Source organism: Lissotriton helveticus, chromosome 5_1 (assembly GCF_964261635.1).
Source record: "Lissotriton helveticus chromosome 5_1, aLisHel1.1, whole genome shotgun sequence".
Taxonomy (NCBI): domain Eukaryota; kingdom Metazoa; phylum Chordata; class Amphibia; order Caudata; family Salamandridae; genus Lissotriton; species Lissotriton helveticus.
Window position 1 is genome coordinate 2,104,022,329 of NC_136065.1, and position 17,829 is coordinate 2,104,040,157.

Here is a 17,829-nt window from a genome sequence, read left to right on the forward strand (position 1 = left end):
GTAGTGTAGGGTCATGCTGGGGGTAGTGTTTTAGGGTTTAGGGTTGTGTTGTAGTGTTTGCGTAGTGTAGGGTCATGCTGGGGCTAGTGTTTTAGGGTTTAGGGTAGTGTTGTAGTGTTTGCGTAGTGTAGGGTCATGCTGGGTGTAGTGTTTTAGGGTTTAGGATAGTGTTGTAGTGTTTGCGTAGTGTAGGGTCATGCTGGGGGTAGTGTTTTAGGGTTTTGGGTAGTGTTGTAGTGTTTGCGTAGTGTAGGGTCATGCTGGGGGTAGTGTTTTCGGGTTTTGGGTAGTGTTGTAGTGTTTGCGTAGTGTAGGGTCATGCTGGGGTGTAGTGTTTTAGGGTTTTGGGTAGTGTTGTAGTGTTTGCGTAGTGTAGGGTCATGCTGGGGGGTAGTGTTTTAGGGTTTTGGGTAGTGTTGTAGTGTTTGCGTAGTGTAGGGTCATGCTGGGGGTAGTGTTTTAGGGTTTTGGGTAGTGTTGTAGTGTTTGCGTAGTGTAGGGTCATGCTGGGGGTAGTGTTTTAGGGTTTAGGGTAGTGTTGTAGTGTTTGCGTAGTGTAGGGTCATGCTGGGGGTAGTGTTTTAGGGTTTATGGTAGTGTTGTAGTGTTTGCGTAGTGTAGGGTCATGCTGGGGGTAGTGTTTTAGGGTTTAGGGTAGTGTTGTAGTGTTTGCGTAGTGTAGGGTCATGCTGGGGGTAGTGTTTTAGGGTTTAGGGTAGTGTTGTAGTGTTTGCGTAGTGTAGGGTCATGCTGGGGTGTAGTATTTTAGGGTTTAGGGTAGTGTTGTAGTGTTTGCGTAGTGTAGGGTCATGCTGGGGGTAGTGTTTTAGGGTTTTGGGTAGTGTTGTAGTGTTTGCGTAGTGTAGGGTCATGCTGGGGGTAGTGTTTTAGGGTTTTGGGTAGTGTTGTAGTGTTTGCGTAGTGTAGGGTCATGCTGGGGTGTAGTGTTTTAGGGTTTTGGGTAGTGTTGTAGTGTTTGCGTAGTGTAGGGTCATGCTGGGGGGTAGTGTTTTAGGGTTTTGGGTAGTGTTGTAGTGTTTGCGTAGTGTAGGGTCATGCTGGGGGTAGTGTTTTAGGGTTTAGGGTAGTGTTGTAGTGTTTGCGTAGTGTAGGGTCATGCTGGGGTGTAGTGTTTTAGGGTTTTGGGTAGTGTTGTAGTGTTTGCGTAGTGTAGGGTCATGCTGGGGGTAGTGTTTTAGGGTTTAGGGTAGTGTTGTAGTGTTTGCGTAGTGTAGGGTCATGCTGGGGTGTAGTGTTTTAGGGTTTTGGGTAGTGTTGTAGTGTTTGCGTAGTGTAGGGTCATGCTGGGGGTAGTGTTTTAGGGTTTAGGGTAGTGTTGTAGTGTTTGCGTAGTGTAGGGTCATGCTGGGGGTAGTGTTTTAGGGTTTAGGGTTGTGTTGTAGTGTTTGCGTAGTGTAGGGTCATGCTGGGGGTAGTGTTTTAGGGTTTAGGGTAGTGTTGTAGTGTTTGCGTAGTGTAGGGTCATGCTGGGGGTAGTGTTTTAGGGTTTAGGGTAGTGTTGTACTGTTTGTGTAGTGTAGGGTCATGCTGGGGGTAGTGTTTTAGGGTTTAGGGTAGTTTAGTTGTTTAGTGTATGCTAAAGGCATATTCGTTCTAAAAGTTTTCGTTATTTTAATTTGCGGCCTAATAGTACATGCGGGATTTTTTTTGCGGACTGATGGTATGCGGGATTTCGTCAGGATTTCGTCATATATTCGCTAATCCTACTTTCTATGGCAAAATGAACCCCCTCATTTTGTTCCTTTTTAAATTAAATGTTTTAAGAGTTACCACTTTATTCCAATCAAGATGGCTTCAGGTGTGCCATACCTTTGTAATAAGTAGGACTGTTAGCACTCTAGTTGTTCTTTAGAACACTCTGGGACATTCTGTCATTGGGCTATAGTTGGGCTACATCTGGCTGATATTTGGGCTACATTTGTTTTTTTTGTCTCTGGTGGCCATCTTTGGGCTACATTGGGCTACATTGGGCTACATTGGGCTACATTGCATTGGGCTCCAACATATATATAGCCCAATGTAGCCCAATATATATTTTTCAAAGTTAATTTTCGTAAAAACCACTGGAGCCTATATCTTGAGACATAGCAAAGGCACATCGGGCTACCAGTCCCTACAATTTTGCCAAGTTTGGTGTAAATCCATTCAGCCGTTCAGGCTAAAAGTGAGGCCAACCGCCCAATGGAAAATTGCATGGGAAAAACACGTTTTGGGACCCCCCTTTTTTCTCGGCCCCCCCTTGACGAAACCCCCCCAAATTTTCAGGGGCTGCTCAGAAACAAAATGTTCCATTTTCCTGAAAATTTCAGCCAATTCTGTCCTCAAACGCCAAAGTTAATATATATATATTTGTTTGTATGTGTGTGTGTGTATATATATATATATATTCACTGAAAAAAACATAGGTTTCAGGAGTTATATAGTTAGGAATTAGCTTTTAAAAAACCTTTGAAATTCACTCAAAAAACTATAGGTTTTAGTGGTGTTATAGTTAGCTGGACATTTTACTCATACAAAACCATTGAAATTGCTCCTATGTAGTTAGTTGTACTAAGTATATATCGTGCACCAGCAATCCACTGCTGATGATGTCACATATTAGATCATTCATTCATGTCATTTGAGATGTCATCAGTGATGTCACTGACCATGTCATGAATGATCTAATATGTGACATCATCAGCAGTGGATTGCGGGTGCGCGATATATACTTAGTACAACTAACTATATAGGAGCAATTTCAATGGTTTTGTATGAGTAAAATGTCCAGCTAACTATAACACCACTAAAACTTATAGTTTTTTGAGTGAATTTCAAAGGTTTTGTAAAAGCTAATTCCTAACTATATAACTCCTGAAACCTATGGTTTTTTCAGTGAATTTCAAAGGTTTTTTAAATGCTAATTCCTAACTATATAAGGCCTGAAACCAATGTTTTTTTCAGTGAATTTCAAAGTTTTTTTTAATGCTAATTCCTAACTATATAAGACCTGAAAGCCCACCAGGAATCTCCAGTATGCACCAGGGGACTGCATTGCAGAGAGGTGTAATTAAGCCACGGCCCTTTTTACACCTCTCTGCAACGCAGCCCCCTTGCATGTTTGAAGAGGGGGAACTCATACTGCATACTGGGGGCCCCTGGGGGCCAACTAGCCCACCTGGAACCTCCAGTATGCGCCAGGGGGCTGCATTGCAGAGGTGTAATGAGGCTATGCACCTTGTTACACCTCTCTGCAACGCAGCCGCCTGGCGCGTTTGCAGAGGGGGAACTAATTCCCCTTGCATAATGGGGGTCCCTGGGGGCCAACTAGCCCACCAGGAGCCTCCAGTATGCGCCAGATGGCTGCATTGCATAGAGGTGTAATGAGGACACACCCTTTTTTACACCTCTCTGCAACGCAGCCCCCGTGCATGTTTGAAGAGGGGGAACTAATTCCCTTTGCATACTGGGTGTCCCTGGCAGCCATCTTGTGCCTTGTTCGAACCAAGGCACAAGAAAGCAGTGAAACAAAGGTGTGAAACTCGCAAAGGGGCCAGAGTAGAAACACCCTGACCCCCTAGGCCTGCTCAGGGGGTCCCACAAGGACCCCAAAGGCAAAAAAAAAATATATATTTTTTTTTTAAAGTCGCGGGGTACAAAAAACAATAAAAAAAATATAAAACAACAATAAGAATAAAAAAACAGTCCTTTTCAGAACTACCTCCAATTTATATAAAAATGCTACATTTTTAAAAAACTCTGTCTTTCTTTTTTTCTCCAGGGTACGCGTACCGGTACGTGTACTGATACGTGTACCGGGGCGCGCACCCCCTCAAAAAAAGAAAAAAATAATAATGAGTGTGTGTGTGAGTGGTGTGTGTGTGGGGGGGGTGGGTGTGGGATGTGTGTGTGGGGGCGTATGTGAGTGGTGTGTGTGTGTGTAGGATGTGTGGGTGTGTGTGTGGGTGTGTGTGTGTGTGGGGGTGTGTGTGGGTGTGTGTGGGGGTGAGGAATGTGTGTGTGGGTGTGGGTGTGTGTGTGTGTGTGGGGGGGGGTGTCAGAGGTGTGTGTGTGGGGGGGGGTGAGGTGTGGGGGGGGGATGTGTGGGGTGTGTCTGTGAGGTGTGTGTGTGTGTGGGGGGGAGTGAGGTGTGTGTGGGTGGGGGTGTGTGGGTGTAGGTGGGGTGTGGGGGTGTATGGTGTGTGTGTGGGTGTGTGGGGTGTTTGGGTGTGGTTGGAGGTGTGGGTGTGTGAGGTATGTGTGGGGGGTGTGTGTGGGAGGGGTGGGTGTGGGGTGTGTGTATGTGGGGGTATGTGTGTGGGGTGTGTGTGTGTATGAGTAAAATGTTCAGCTAACTATAACTGGTGTCAAACCTATGGTTTTCTCAGTGTATTTAATAGGTTTTTTAAATGCTAATTCCTAACTATAACTGGTGTGAAACCTATGGTTTTTTCAGAGAATTTCATAGGTTTTTTAAATGCTAATTCCTAACTATAACTAGTGTGAAACCTATGGTTTTTTCAGTGAATTTCAAAGGTTTTTTAAATGCTAATTCCTAACTATATAAGGCCTGAAACCTTTGTTTTTTTCAGTGAACTCGCAAGGTTTTTTAAATGCTAATTCTATTAGCGGATAACATTTATATATGTTAATATCCGTATGGGACCACCTGAACAGCCCTAGGGGGGTCAGAGTGTTTCTACAAGGCCCCCAAATCTTTTTTTTTCTTGTAAAAAAATGAGGTACGCTTACCGTAAGCGTACCCCGCGATTTTCAGAATTTTTTTTTTTTTTTGGGCCTTGGGGGTCCTTGTGGGACCCCCTGACCAGGCCTAGGGGGTCAGGATGCTTCTACCCTGCCCCCTTTTTGAGTTCTACACGTTTGTTTTCTGCTTTCCTGTGCCTCAGTCTACCGAGGCACAAGATGGCTGCCAACAGTTTCTGTTTTGGAGTGTTGACAGACATTGGCAGCCAATCAGAATGCAGCTCGCGCACTAGAGGTACGCTTACGGTACGCGCACGTACGCGTACCGTAAGCGTACGGGTAAGCTCACGGGTAAGCTGCTATAGATATATATCAAATTTTGAACCTAAATTACTCAAAATCAACTGGAGCACATATCTTGAGACATAGCAAAGGCACATCGGGCTACCAGTCCCTACAATTTTGCCAATTTTGGTGAAAATCCATTCAGCCGTTCGAGCTAAAAGTGCGACCGACCGCCCTATGGAAATTAACATGGGGAAAACACGTTTTGGGACCCCCTTCTATCTCGGCCCCCGCTTGACGAATCACCCCCCAAACTTTCAGGGAAGGACCGGAGCGCCGCGAGGCAAGGTTGCTGAAAAATTCCGGCAGATTCCTCAACCGGCGCCAAAGTTATTCCCAATAGAATGTTGCGATTTCCCTATGGAAATCAATCCTAACTATATATACCTACTGGCTATCGCCAGTAGGTAATATATATATAGATATATATATGCACATTTCTATAAATTTATTGCAGATTTAGTAAAATCATCACAATAAAACCAAGGTTGTGTTAAACAATACAGTACACAGCAGATTAGTGTTATAATTCAGCATTGTTCCAGCTTTTTGGGTCTGAGATGCCCTTTAAACAAATACTAAAATACAAGTTAAAGAAGACCAACAATCTAACCTATTTTCTTTATACCCTTGTTCGGTTTCAATAACAGCAAAGAGTAATCCAATATACATCCCAATTCATTCATAGTTTAACACAGAATCCTTTGATTGTAAGACAAGAACATTTTACTTAGTAGAAAATGCCTTTCTATCCTCATAGACTAGTTTTGACAAACACGTATCTGTAAATTTTGTTCATCTGCAAATTGATTGCCCATTTGTTATAGTTACACAATAGTAAATTGCTTGATGCGCTATTCTTATCTGCAGTTTCAAAACATGGGACTCAAGAATCTTTTACATTTGTTCTGTAAATCAGGGAAAATGCAGATCAAGTTGGCCTTGGCGACACTTAATTTTCAACAGCGACACTTGAATTTATCTCGATTTAACTAGCCCTATCATATGTCAATAATAGAAAGTAGTAGCAAACAATGCGCTACATCTTAGGGCAAATTTGTTGTTTCAAGGGGTTGGTCAAGTACGGCTGAGGATATAAGGCAGTATATGTTAACTGAGTAAATTGGGACTTTCTGACTGTACAGAAATGGCTGCACTGAAATGAAGTTCTCTAATCTTTTCTTTACTAATCTCTTTAAGCACAGGTTAAGACACCTCACCCTCCCAAAGATCTTTAATCCCCAGATGATCAAAAACTCTTTGATATTTTTTGTATTTCAATGAGAATGTGCTTTTTTAATTTTGCCAATCTCAGCCAAAGAATAGATTTGAGAGAAACTTGAAGTACATTATTACATCTTTAACAATATTTTGAGCTTGATTTAGAGTCAGGGGACAGGTGCTCTGTCACAAACATAATGGATATCCCATTTGCCTTATTGCAAGTACCATACAATATATAATGCACCTAATGTGTAATCAATAGAAAATATATGCCATTTTAATCAACCCAATCCCCATCTCAACTGACTCGGTCACCAAGCTTATTAGGAGGTGAATAATGTTGTTAAGGTTTTTAACAAGGTTTAGCTGCTTTTAATTCTACAGATTTTTATTGTGTTTTGGATCTGGCCGACTGTTCTTTCCAGTCTCCCAAATAGCTGTGGCTACTTTATCACCTCCCAAGGTTCAACTACAAAGTGCCCTTTGATCAGCGATAGGCAAATATTTGAGTTTAATTAGGATTCACAGATAAGTCCTTTAGGGGCATATGTATCAAGCTAAATTGCGATCACAAACGCTGAAATTCACAGAATTTCAGTGTTTGCCATCGCAATTTAGCTGTGTGCAATGTATTAAAAAAAACCCTCAATCTCAAAATTTGCGATTCCCTATTTTGCAAATGCATTTAGGGAATCGCAAATTGTGATTCCTTAAATGCAATGTAGGAAGCATTTTACTTAACAATTGGTCTTTTAATTACACTAAGGAAATATGCCCAGCCTGGATTAGCTTCTAGTTTTGCACTTCTGCTGAAAAATATAGCATGGAAGCAAGAGCCATCCTGACACCATGCAGTATCCCCTTGTTGTGTCTGCATAATTTCCGTTATAAATTGTTTATAGGCTCCCAAAACGATTTTCCATCATAATTTTGGGCCCAATTTAAGATAAGGATAACATTTTCTCTTTTTCCCCAAACTACTCTTTATAGATTATCAGCAACTTTTTAATTGAATTAGCTATGACTGCAGAATTTAACACATATCTAAATTGTTTTTTATATATTCATAAAATGTTTTTTTGTCGCAATGCGATTGCATACCATATTTTTCCATGTACTAATCTCTTTGTAATTTATTTTCTTCTTGTTCACAGATTTGCTTATGGTACCTGAAAGGACACAATGGCACGTTGTATAAAATGGTTGTTCCGGACTACTGTTTGCATTTTTACATTCTACATACTTTTTCTTGTTCGCCATTTTCCAAAAATTAAAATTTCTTTTCAAACATGCAACATTACAGAAATTGTTGATGACAGTATCACACCATTAAATGACAACAGGACATTTGTGCTCAACGCATACTATGACAATAGAGAGAGGAACATTGTTCGTGTCATCGCTATTGTCCACTATCACGATGTGAAGGAGCTCTATTGTTGGTTTCACTGTACGACACACCCAAGATATACCTTTATCACCAGTGCTGAGATAGACTTCCATTCTGACAGGTTTGGATTTCCCTACGGAACTGCTGATGTTGTTTGTTCGATGCCAGAGGACTGCAACCCCGAGTACTTGTCCGTTCATTGGTCCTCGGAAGGGAGGATAGATCAGCTGCCTGTGTTTCAAATAAAAAATCTTAGACAAAGGCCATTGGATGAAGACTTTAGGATATGCATCTCTACGTTGTATGGTAGCTATAGCAACGTCCTGCAGTTCATTCAAACTATAGAATTGTATAAGTTGCTTGGGGCTCAAAAAGTCATGATCTACACTTTGTACCACAACTGCTGCTCTGAAGCCATTGAGGAAGTCCTGCAGTATTATACTGAAGAAGGTACCCTGGAGGTGATACGCTGGCCAATCGATCTCTACTTCCACGTGTCTCAGAGGTGGAAACACTCATCTTCAGATGCCACCAACATTGGCTATTATGGACAGGTCGCAGCCCTGAATGATTGCCTTTACAGAAACATGTACAGGACCAAGTTCCTATTGTTCAATGACATTGATGAAATAATTCTGCCGTTTAAACACAAGGATTGGCATAGTATGATGGAAAACCTCCAAGAACAATACTCCAGAATAGCCACTTTCCTGTTTGAAAACCAGGTGTTCCCCAGCACAGTCCTCGACTCAACCGTAAGCATGCCGTATTGGCATAGGACCCCGGGGGTCAATATGTTGCAGTGCGTTCACCGGGAGCCTAAGGCAGAAAATTATTTAAACCAGAAAATGCTGGTCATTGCAAGGAAAGTGACCCGAATCTCAATTCACAAAGTATGGATGGCCTCTGGTGGAAATCATTTGGTTTCGAGTGACATCGCAATACTGCGCCATTGCAAAAAAACGCCTCAGCCACCGCATCCTAAAGAGCAACTCATTAGGGATACTACAATCTGGAGATACAAGGAACCTTTAACTCAAAATGTTAATAACGCCATAGATTTAATCACCAAATTAAGAAAGGATAAAGGCATGGTTTAAGTATTAATTTCAAAGGAGAGTTCTGGTCAGTAAAAGTAATCCTAAGTATTTTCCCTAAGTGGTTTCAAGAGGCACTTCCTGCATCACTTTTGCATCAACGTGAATCATTGGTGCATTGGTTGCATCAACAGAAGCCTTTGGAAAGGATGAGAGCTCAGGGTGTAGGATACTCTAAATGTTTACAGAGTGCACTCTTCCTATCACTCACTCCACACTGTAAAAAAGGTTTCAATATTACATTATTGCAACACCTTGACAAACAGATAGCAACTTCACTTGTACTTGTGCATGAATTATAAAAGCAGATCAAAATAGGACAGTCATGTTTTGTTTGGCAGGGTAGTTGAACCGACAAATTTCTATTGAAACGTCTGCCTGCGAGAAATGGTCACAACCACGTCTGTGCACAGACCCATAGTCTACAGCGTACAGACATCATTCATGGAACTGAAGACTTACTGGTATTGAAATGAAATGCAATGAAATTAAATGAAAGGCATTTGTAAAGTGCACGCATACTCCAAAGAGTGCCTTGGTGATGAGTTGCAAAGTTGCCTGCTGAACATCGATGATTTTCCTATCAATCTTGTTGAAAGTGCCAAGTTTGTAAATTTACTTGAAGACCGATATCCCAAAAATGGGACAAAGTTCCAAGGAGAGATTGTTCCTGGCCATCGCTACAAGGTAAAAGAAGGATATGCCTCCAGTTCTGGCCCAGCGTATTTTAGGATTTCTGGCTAGAGAGCCATGAGTTGACCGTAATTTCCTGGCAGGGGCAGAAGCACAATGCTCCTCCTAAGGTACACTCCTTTCTCATGAAGGGATTTATGAGCCAGGACCAGTGTTTAAAAAAGAATCCTCTTTTTGATGGGGAGCCAATGGAGCGCCTTCAAATGTGGGGTAATACAGGTTTTTGGGGCAAGGATGAGAATTGTTCTAGCTGCCGCATTCTGCACCACATGAAGCCTACTAAGGAGCTATTCAGGGAGACCCAAGTAAAGTGCCTTACCATAATCAAGTCTGGAAGCGATCAGAGCCTGGATTACTGTTTTCTTGCATTCGACGGACAGGAGAGGTAAGAATCTTTTCAGGGAGCTTAGGAGCCCAAAACATATATAGGACAAGGACCGGTTGTATGAGTGGGTATCACTTACTTTATCCCCAATGATCCTAGAAAAAAAAGAATACAACCTCAAGGACACGAAGAGCCCAGACTCATGTGGTCTGAACTCCAGTTCTGTTCTACAAGTGTGAAAGTAATATAAACAATTTTATGAACAAGTAGTTGCATCTATGACTGACATTGCTCTACATTAGAATATTTGTAGATATCTGGAGATGGACAATGTCCACCAGACAAGAGAAATGTTGGCTTGAAGAATGCACTTTGCATTATATAAACACTAACGTTACTACAATGTACCCAAATGTCTCTTTGTACCATCTCACCCATCATTATTGCACAGGAATTAACAAATGAATGGATATTTTACAATCAGTGTTTGCATCTGAAACCTTTAGAATCCTCGACCACTTGTATAAAACACCTTTGTTGACACTTGGGTGACAGCAAGCCCACGACATCTTAACCACAAACATTGCTATTCAGGCCTTAATCCCTAGTTATATGCTAACTTTGAAATACATTCATTCAAATGTTACCTTGAAACTTGTAACCACATTCATTCATTTTAAATTGTAAACATTTAACCATATTCATTCTTGTTACTTTGTAAACTACATGAATTCATGTTAAATTGTAAACTTTTAACCAGTCATCCATGTTAACTTGTACACTTTAAACCACATTTATTCATATGTTAATGTGTACACTTTGTACCACATCCATTCTTGTTTACAGGTAAACTTTCAACCACATTCATTCATGTTAGCTTGTAAACATTGAACCACAGTTATCCTTATTTACTTATAAACTTTAAACAACAATCGTTCATTTGTTAACGTGTAAGCTTTGAACCCCATTCATTCATATGTTAATGTGTACACGTTGTACCACATTCATCCTTAGTAGCTTGTAAACTTTCAACCACATTCATTCATGTTAGCTTATAAACTTTGAACCATAGTCATCCTTATTAACTTGTAAACTTTAAACAACATTCATTCATTCGTTTACATGTAAGCTTTGAGACCCCTTCATTCATATGTTAATGTGTACACTTTGTACCACATTTATTCTTGTAAACTTACAACCACATTCATTCATGTTAGCTTGTAAACTTTGAACCACGGTCATCCTTATCAACTTGTAAACTGAAAACAACATTCATTCATTTGTTAACGTGTAAGCTTTGAAACACATTCACCCATATAAACTTGTCAACTTTCAACCACATGAATTTATGTTAGCTTGTAAACTGTGAACCACAGTCATCTTTCTTAACTTGTAAACTTTGAAACCCATTCATTCATATGTCAACTTGTAAACTTTGAACCCCATTTATTCAATCTGTTGTCTATTACATACAAGAGTAACAGGCATATGGGACGACATGGTAAACACCCATTACAACAACGGTGTTTTCACGTGCTGCCATCGCAACGCGACTTTCACATCGCAGGAGGCTTTACATCGCATGCTTTTAGACCGCATGCTACTAATGCGCATTGACAATAACATCGCTAGCCATGACAATGCTTGCTGCGATGACATGGGAGATGGGAGATGGAAGGTCACGGATTATGACAGCATGAACGCGGAAGATGACAGCACGGGCACGTGACGGATTATGACATGATAACGTCATACCATAGCAAAAGACAAGACATCATATGCGCCACGGGGCAGACATCATACATTAGGAAAATAAATGTTTAATAGCACGGGGCATGTGACGGATTATGACATCATGATGCCATACCATAGCAAAAGACAAGACATGCACTTGCTCAAAATCATACATTAGGAAAATAAATGTTTAACAGCACGGGGCACGTCACGGATTATGACATCATGACATCATACCATAGCAAAAAACAAGACATCATATGCGCCACGGGGCAGACAACATACATTAGGGAAATAAATATTTAACTACACAAAAGACAAGACATCATATGCGCCACGGGGCAGACATCATTAGGGAAATACATTTTTAACTACAGATGACATGCACTTGCTCAAAATAAAAACGCACGAACACGGAAGATGACAGCATGGGGCACTTAACGGATTATGACATGATGACGTCATACCATAGCCACGGGGCAGACATCTTATGCATATGCAAACGGGGCAGACAAGACATCATATGCGTATGCAAACGGGGCAGACATTATGAGCTAAATTATATAAAGTTATTTATTAACAATCCATATCCAAAGGACAGACATTATGCAATGACGGATGTATGACGTTATAACGCATACTTTTACCATGCATACCTTTACAACGCGGTATTTACAACGAATACCGTTACAACGCATAGCGCTTAGAGGTGCTGAATAGTGGTAAGTATAATTTTCTATTCCAACTCCAGTCCCCGTGGACACTAGGGAAGGTGTTGGATAGAAAATTAAACTTATTACTTACCCGAAAGCGCCCCCCAGCGCAATGCGTTGTAATGGTATGCGTGGTAATACCTGCGTTGTAATGGTAGTGCGTTGTAAAATTTTTGTTGTAAACGTTGCATACCTGCAATGACATACCTATACCATTGCCATGGGGCAGACATCATATGCAATGACATATGGTTACATTATGAAAATAAATTTTAAACTATAGATAATCATCACTTGCAAGGAATGTACATGTATTTATTATCGAGGTGGTTACATTATGGAAAGACATTTTTTACTATAGATAATTATCACTTGCTCAAAATAAAAACATATTATTGAAGCTGATAGACTCACAGATGCAACATGACATGGGGGGCACGAACATGGAAGATGGCAGATGCGTGCACCCATCACTAGTATTGCACTTCTGCTGAAAAATATAGCATGGAAGCAAGAGCCATCCTGACACCATGCAGTATCCCCTTGTTGTGTCTGCATAATTTCCGTTATAAATTGTTTATAGGCTCCCAAAACGATTTTCCATCATAATTTTGGGCCCAATTTAAGATAAGGATAACATTTTCTCTTTTTCCCCAAACTACTCTTTATAGATTATCAGCAACTTTTTAATTGAATTAGCTATGACTGCAGAATTTAACACATATCTAAATTGTTTTTTATATATTCATAAAATGTTTTTTTGTCGCAATGCGATTGCATACCATATTTTTCCATGTACTAATCTCTTTGTAATTTATTTTCTTCTTGTTCACAGATTTGCTTATGGTACCTGAAAGGACACAATGGCACGTTGTATAAAATGGTTGTTCCGGACTACTGTTTGCATTTTTACATTCTACATACTTTTTCTTGTTCGCCATTTTCCAAAAATTAAAATTTCTTTTCAAACATGCAACATTACAGAAATTGTTGATGACAGTATCACACCATTAAATGACAACAGGACATTTGTGCTCAACGCATACTATGACAATAGAGAGAGGAACATTGTTCGTGTCATCGCTATTGTCCACTATCACGATGTGAAGGAGCTCTATTGTTGGTTTCACTGTACGACACACCCAAGATATACCTTTATCACCAGTGCTGAGATAGACTTCCATTCTGACAGGTTTGGATTTCCCTACGGAACTGCTGATGTTGTTTGTTCGATGCCAGAGGACTGCAACCCCGAGTACTTGTCCGTTCATTGGTCCTCGGAAGGGAGGATAGATCAGCTGCCTGTGTTTCAAATAAAAAATCTTAGACAAAGGCCATTGGATGAAGACTTTAGGATATGCATCTCTACGTTGTATGGTAGCTATAGCAACGTCCTGCAGTTCATTCAAACTATAGAATTGTATAAGTTGCTTGGGGCTCAAAAAGTCATGATCTACACTTTGTACCACAACTGCTGCTCTGAAGCCATTGAGGAAGTCCTGCAGTATTATACTGAAGAAGGTACCCTGGAGGTGATACGCTGGCCAATCGATCTCTACTTCCACGTGTCTCAGAGGTGGAAACACTCATCTTCAGATGCCACCAACATTGGCTATTATGGACAGGTCGCAGCCCTGAATGATTGCCTTTACAGAAACATGTACAGGACCAAGTTCCTATTGTTCAATGACATTGATGAAATAATTCTGCCCTTTAAACACAAGGATTGGCATAGTATGATGGAAAACCTCCAAGAACAATACTCCAGAATAGCCACTTTCCTGTTTGAAAACCATGTGTTCCCCAGCACAGTCCTCGACTCAACCGTAAGCATGCCGTATTGGCATAGGACCCCGGGGGTCAATATGTTGCAGTGCGTTCACCGGGAGCCTAAGGCAGAAAATTATTTAAACCAGAAAATGCTGGTCATTGCAAGGAAAGTGACCCGAATCTCAATTCACAAAGTATGGATGGCCTCTGGTGGAAATCATTTGGTTTCGAGTGACATCGCAATACTGCGCCATTGCAAAAAAACGCCTCAGCCACCGCATCCTAAAGAGCAACTCATTAGGGATACTACAATCTGGAGATACAAGGAACCTTTAACTCAAAATGTTAATAACGCCATAGATTTAATCACCAAATTAAGAAAGGATAAAGGCATGGTTTAAGTATTAATTTCAAAGGAGAGTTCTGGTCAGTAAAAGTAATCCTAAGTATTTTCCCTAAGTGGTTTCAAGAGGCACTTCCTGCATCACTTTTGCATCAACGTGAATCATTGGTGCATTGGTTGCATCAACAGAAGCCTTTGGAAAGGATGAGAGCTCAGGGTGTAGGATACTCTAAATGTTTACAGAGTGCACTCTTCCTATCACTCACTCCACACTGTAAAAAAGGTTTCAATATTACAATATTGCAACACCTTGACAAACAGATAGCAACTTCACTTGTACTTGTGCATGAATTATAAAAGCAGATCAAAATAGGACAGTCATGTTTTGTTTGGCAGGGTAGTTGAACCGACAAATTTCTATTGAAACGTCTGCCTGCGAGAAATGGTCACAACCACGTCTGTGCACAGACCCATAGTCTACAGCGTACAGACATCATTCATGGAACTGAAGACTTACTGGTATTGAAATGAAATGCAATGAAATTAAATGAAAGGCATTTGTAAAGTGCACGCATACTCCAAAGAGTGCCTTGGTGATGAGTTGCAAAGTTGCCTGCTGAACATCGGTGATTTTCCTATCAATCTTGTTGAAAGTGCCAAGTTTGTAAATTTACTTGAAGACCGATATCCCAAAAATGGGACAAAGTTCCAAGGAGAGATTGTTCCTGGCCATCGCTACAAGGTAAAAGAAGGATATGCCTCCAGTTCTGGCCCAGTGTATTTTAGGATTTCTGGCTAGAGAGCCATGAGTTGACCGTAATTTCCTGGCAGGGGCAGAAGCACAATGCTCCTCCTAAGGTACACTCCTTTCTCATGAAGGGATTTATGAGCCAGGACCAGTGTTTAAAAAAGAATCCTCTTTTTGATGGGGAGCCAATGGAGCGCCTTCAAATGTGGGGTAATACCGGTTTTTGGGGCAAGGATGAGAATTGTTCTAGCTGCCGCATTCTGCACCACATGAAGCCTACTAAGGAGCTATTCAGGGAGACCCAAGTAAAGTGCCTTACCATAATCAAGTCTGGAAGCGATCAGAGCCTGGATTACTGTTTTCTTGCATTCGACGGACAGGAGAGGTAAGAATCTTTTCAGGGAGCTTAGGAGCCCAAAACATATATAGGACAAGGACCGGTTGTATGAGTGGGTATCACTTACTTTATCCCCAATGATCCTAGAAAAAAAAGAATACAACCTCAAGGACACGAAGAGCCCAGACTCATGTGGTCTGAACTCCAGTTCTGTTCTACAAGTGTGAAAGTAATATAAACAATTTTATGAACAAGTAGTTGCATCTATGACTGACATTGCTCTACATTAGAATATTTGTAGATATCTGGAGATGGACAATGTCCACCAGACAAGAGAAATGTTGGCTTGAAGAATGCACTTTGCATTATATAAACACTAACGTTACTACAATGTACCCAAATGTCTCTTTGTACCATCTCACCCATCATTATTGCACAGGAATTAACAAATGAATGGATATTTTACAATCAGTGTTTGCATCTGAAACCTTTAGAACCCTCGACCACTTGTATAAAACAACTTTGTTGACACTTGGGTGACAGCAAGCCCACGACATCTTAACCACAAACATTGCTATTCAGGCCTTAATCCCTAGTTATATGCTAACTTTGAAATACATTCATTCAAATGTTACCTTGAAACTTGTAACCACATTCATTCATTTTAAATTGTAAACATTTAACCATATTCATTCTTGTTACTTTGTAAACTACATGAATTCATGTTAAATTGTAAACTTTTAACCAGTCATCCATGTTAACTTGTACACTTTAAACCACATTTATTCATATGTTAATGTGTACACTTTGTACCACATCCATTCTTGTTTACAGGTAAACTTTCAACCACATTCATTCATGTTAGCTTGTAAACATTGAACCACAGTTATCCTTATTTACTTATAAACTTTAAACAACAATCGTTCATTTGTTAACGTGTAAGCTTTGAACCCCATTCATTCATATGTTAATGTGTACACGTTGTACCACATTCATCCTTAGTAGCTTGTAAACTTTCAACCACATTCATTCATGTTAGCTTATAAACTTTGAACCATAGTCATCCTTATTAACTTGTAAACTTTAAACAACATTCATTCATTCGTTTACATGTAAGCTTTGAGACCCCTTCATTCATATGTTAATGTGTACACTTTGTACCACATTTATTCTTGTAAACTTACAACCACATTCATTCATGTTAGCTTGTAAACTTTGAACCACGGTCATCCTTATCAACTTGTAAACTGAAAACAACATTCATTCATTTGTTAACGTGTAAGCTTTGAAACACATTCACCCATATAAACTTGTCAACTTTCAACCACATGAATTTATGTTAGCTTGTAAACTGTGAACCACAGTCATCTTTCTTAACTTGTAAACTTTGAAACCCATTCATTCATATGTCAACTTGTAAACTTTGAACCCCATTTATTCAATCTGTTGTCTATTACATACAAGAGTAACAGGCATATGGGACGACATGGTAAACACCCATTACAACAACGGTGTTTTCACGTGCTGCCATCGCAACGCGACTTTCACATCGCAGGAGGCTTTACATCGCATGCTTTTAGACCGCATGCTACTAATGCGCATTGACAATAACATCGCTAGCCATGACAATGCTTGCTGCGATGACATGGGAGATGGGAGATGGAAGGTCACGGATTATGACAGCATGAACGCGGAAGATGACAGCACGGGCACGTGACGGATTATGACATGATAACGTCATACCATAGCAAAAGACAAGACATCATATGCGCCACGGGGCAGACATCATACATTAGGAAAATAAATGTTTAACAGCACGGGGCATGTGACGGATTATGACATCATGATGCCATACCATAGCAAAAGACAAGACATGCACTTGCTCAAAATCATACATTAGGAAAATAAATGTTTAACAGCACGGGGCACGTCACGGATTATGACATCATGACGTCATACCATAGCAAAAAACAAGACATCATATGCACCACGGGGCAGACAACATACATTAGGGAAATAAATATTTAACTACACAAAAGACAAGACATCATATGCGCCACGGGGCAGACATCATTAGGGAAATACATTTTTAACTACAGATGACATGCACTTGCTCAAAATAAAAACGCACGAACACGGAAGATGACAGCATGGGGCACTTAACGGATTATGACATGATGACGTCATACCATAGCCACGGGGCAGACATCTTATGCATATGCAAACGGGGCAGACAAGACATCATATGCGTATGCAAACGGGGCAGACATTATGAGCTAAATTATATAAAGTTATTTATTAACAATCCATATCCAAAGGACAGACATTATGCAATGACGGATGTATGACGGTACAACGCATACTTTTACCATGCATACCTTTACAACGCGGTATTTACAACGAATA

At 40.5% G+C, this 17,829-nt stretch overlaps 1 protein-coding gene and 1 pseudogene across 1 annotated transcript; both read left to right on the plus strand.

Annotated features, from left to right (window-relative positions):
* The first annotated feature begins 7,455 nt into the window (after positions 1 to 7,455).
* On the plus strand, positions 7,456 to 8,796 carry LOC144752875 (uncharacterized). Its single transcript, XM_078640705.1, is given in 1 exon segment — positions 7,456 to 8,796. A coding segment is annotated over 1 exon segment (1,341 nt).
* A 4,292-nt stretch (positions 8,797 to 13,088) lies between these two features.
* Positions 13,089 to 14,429, plus strand: LOC144752876 (glycosyltransferase family 92 protein F49C12.5-like; annotated as a pseudogene).
* The last annotated feature ends 3,400 nt before the right edge of the window (positions 14,430 to 17,829 follow it).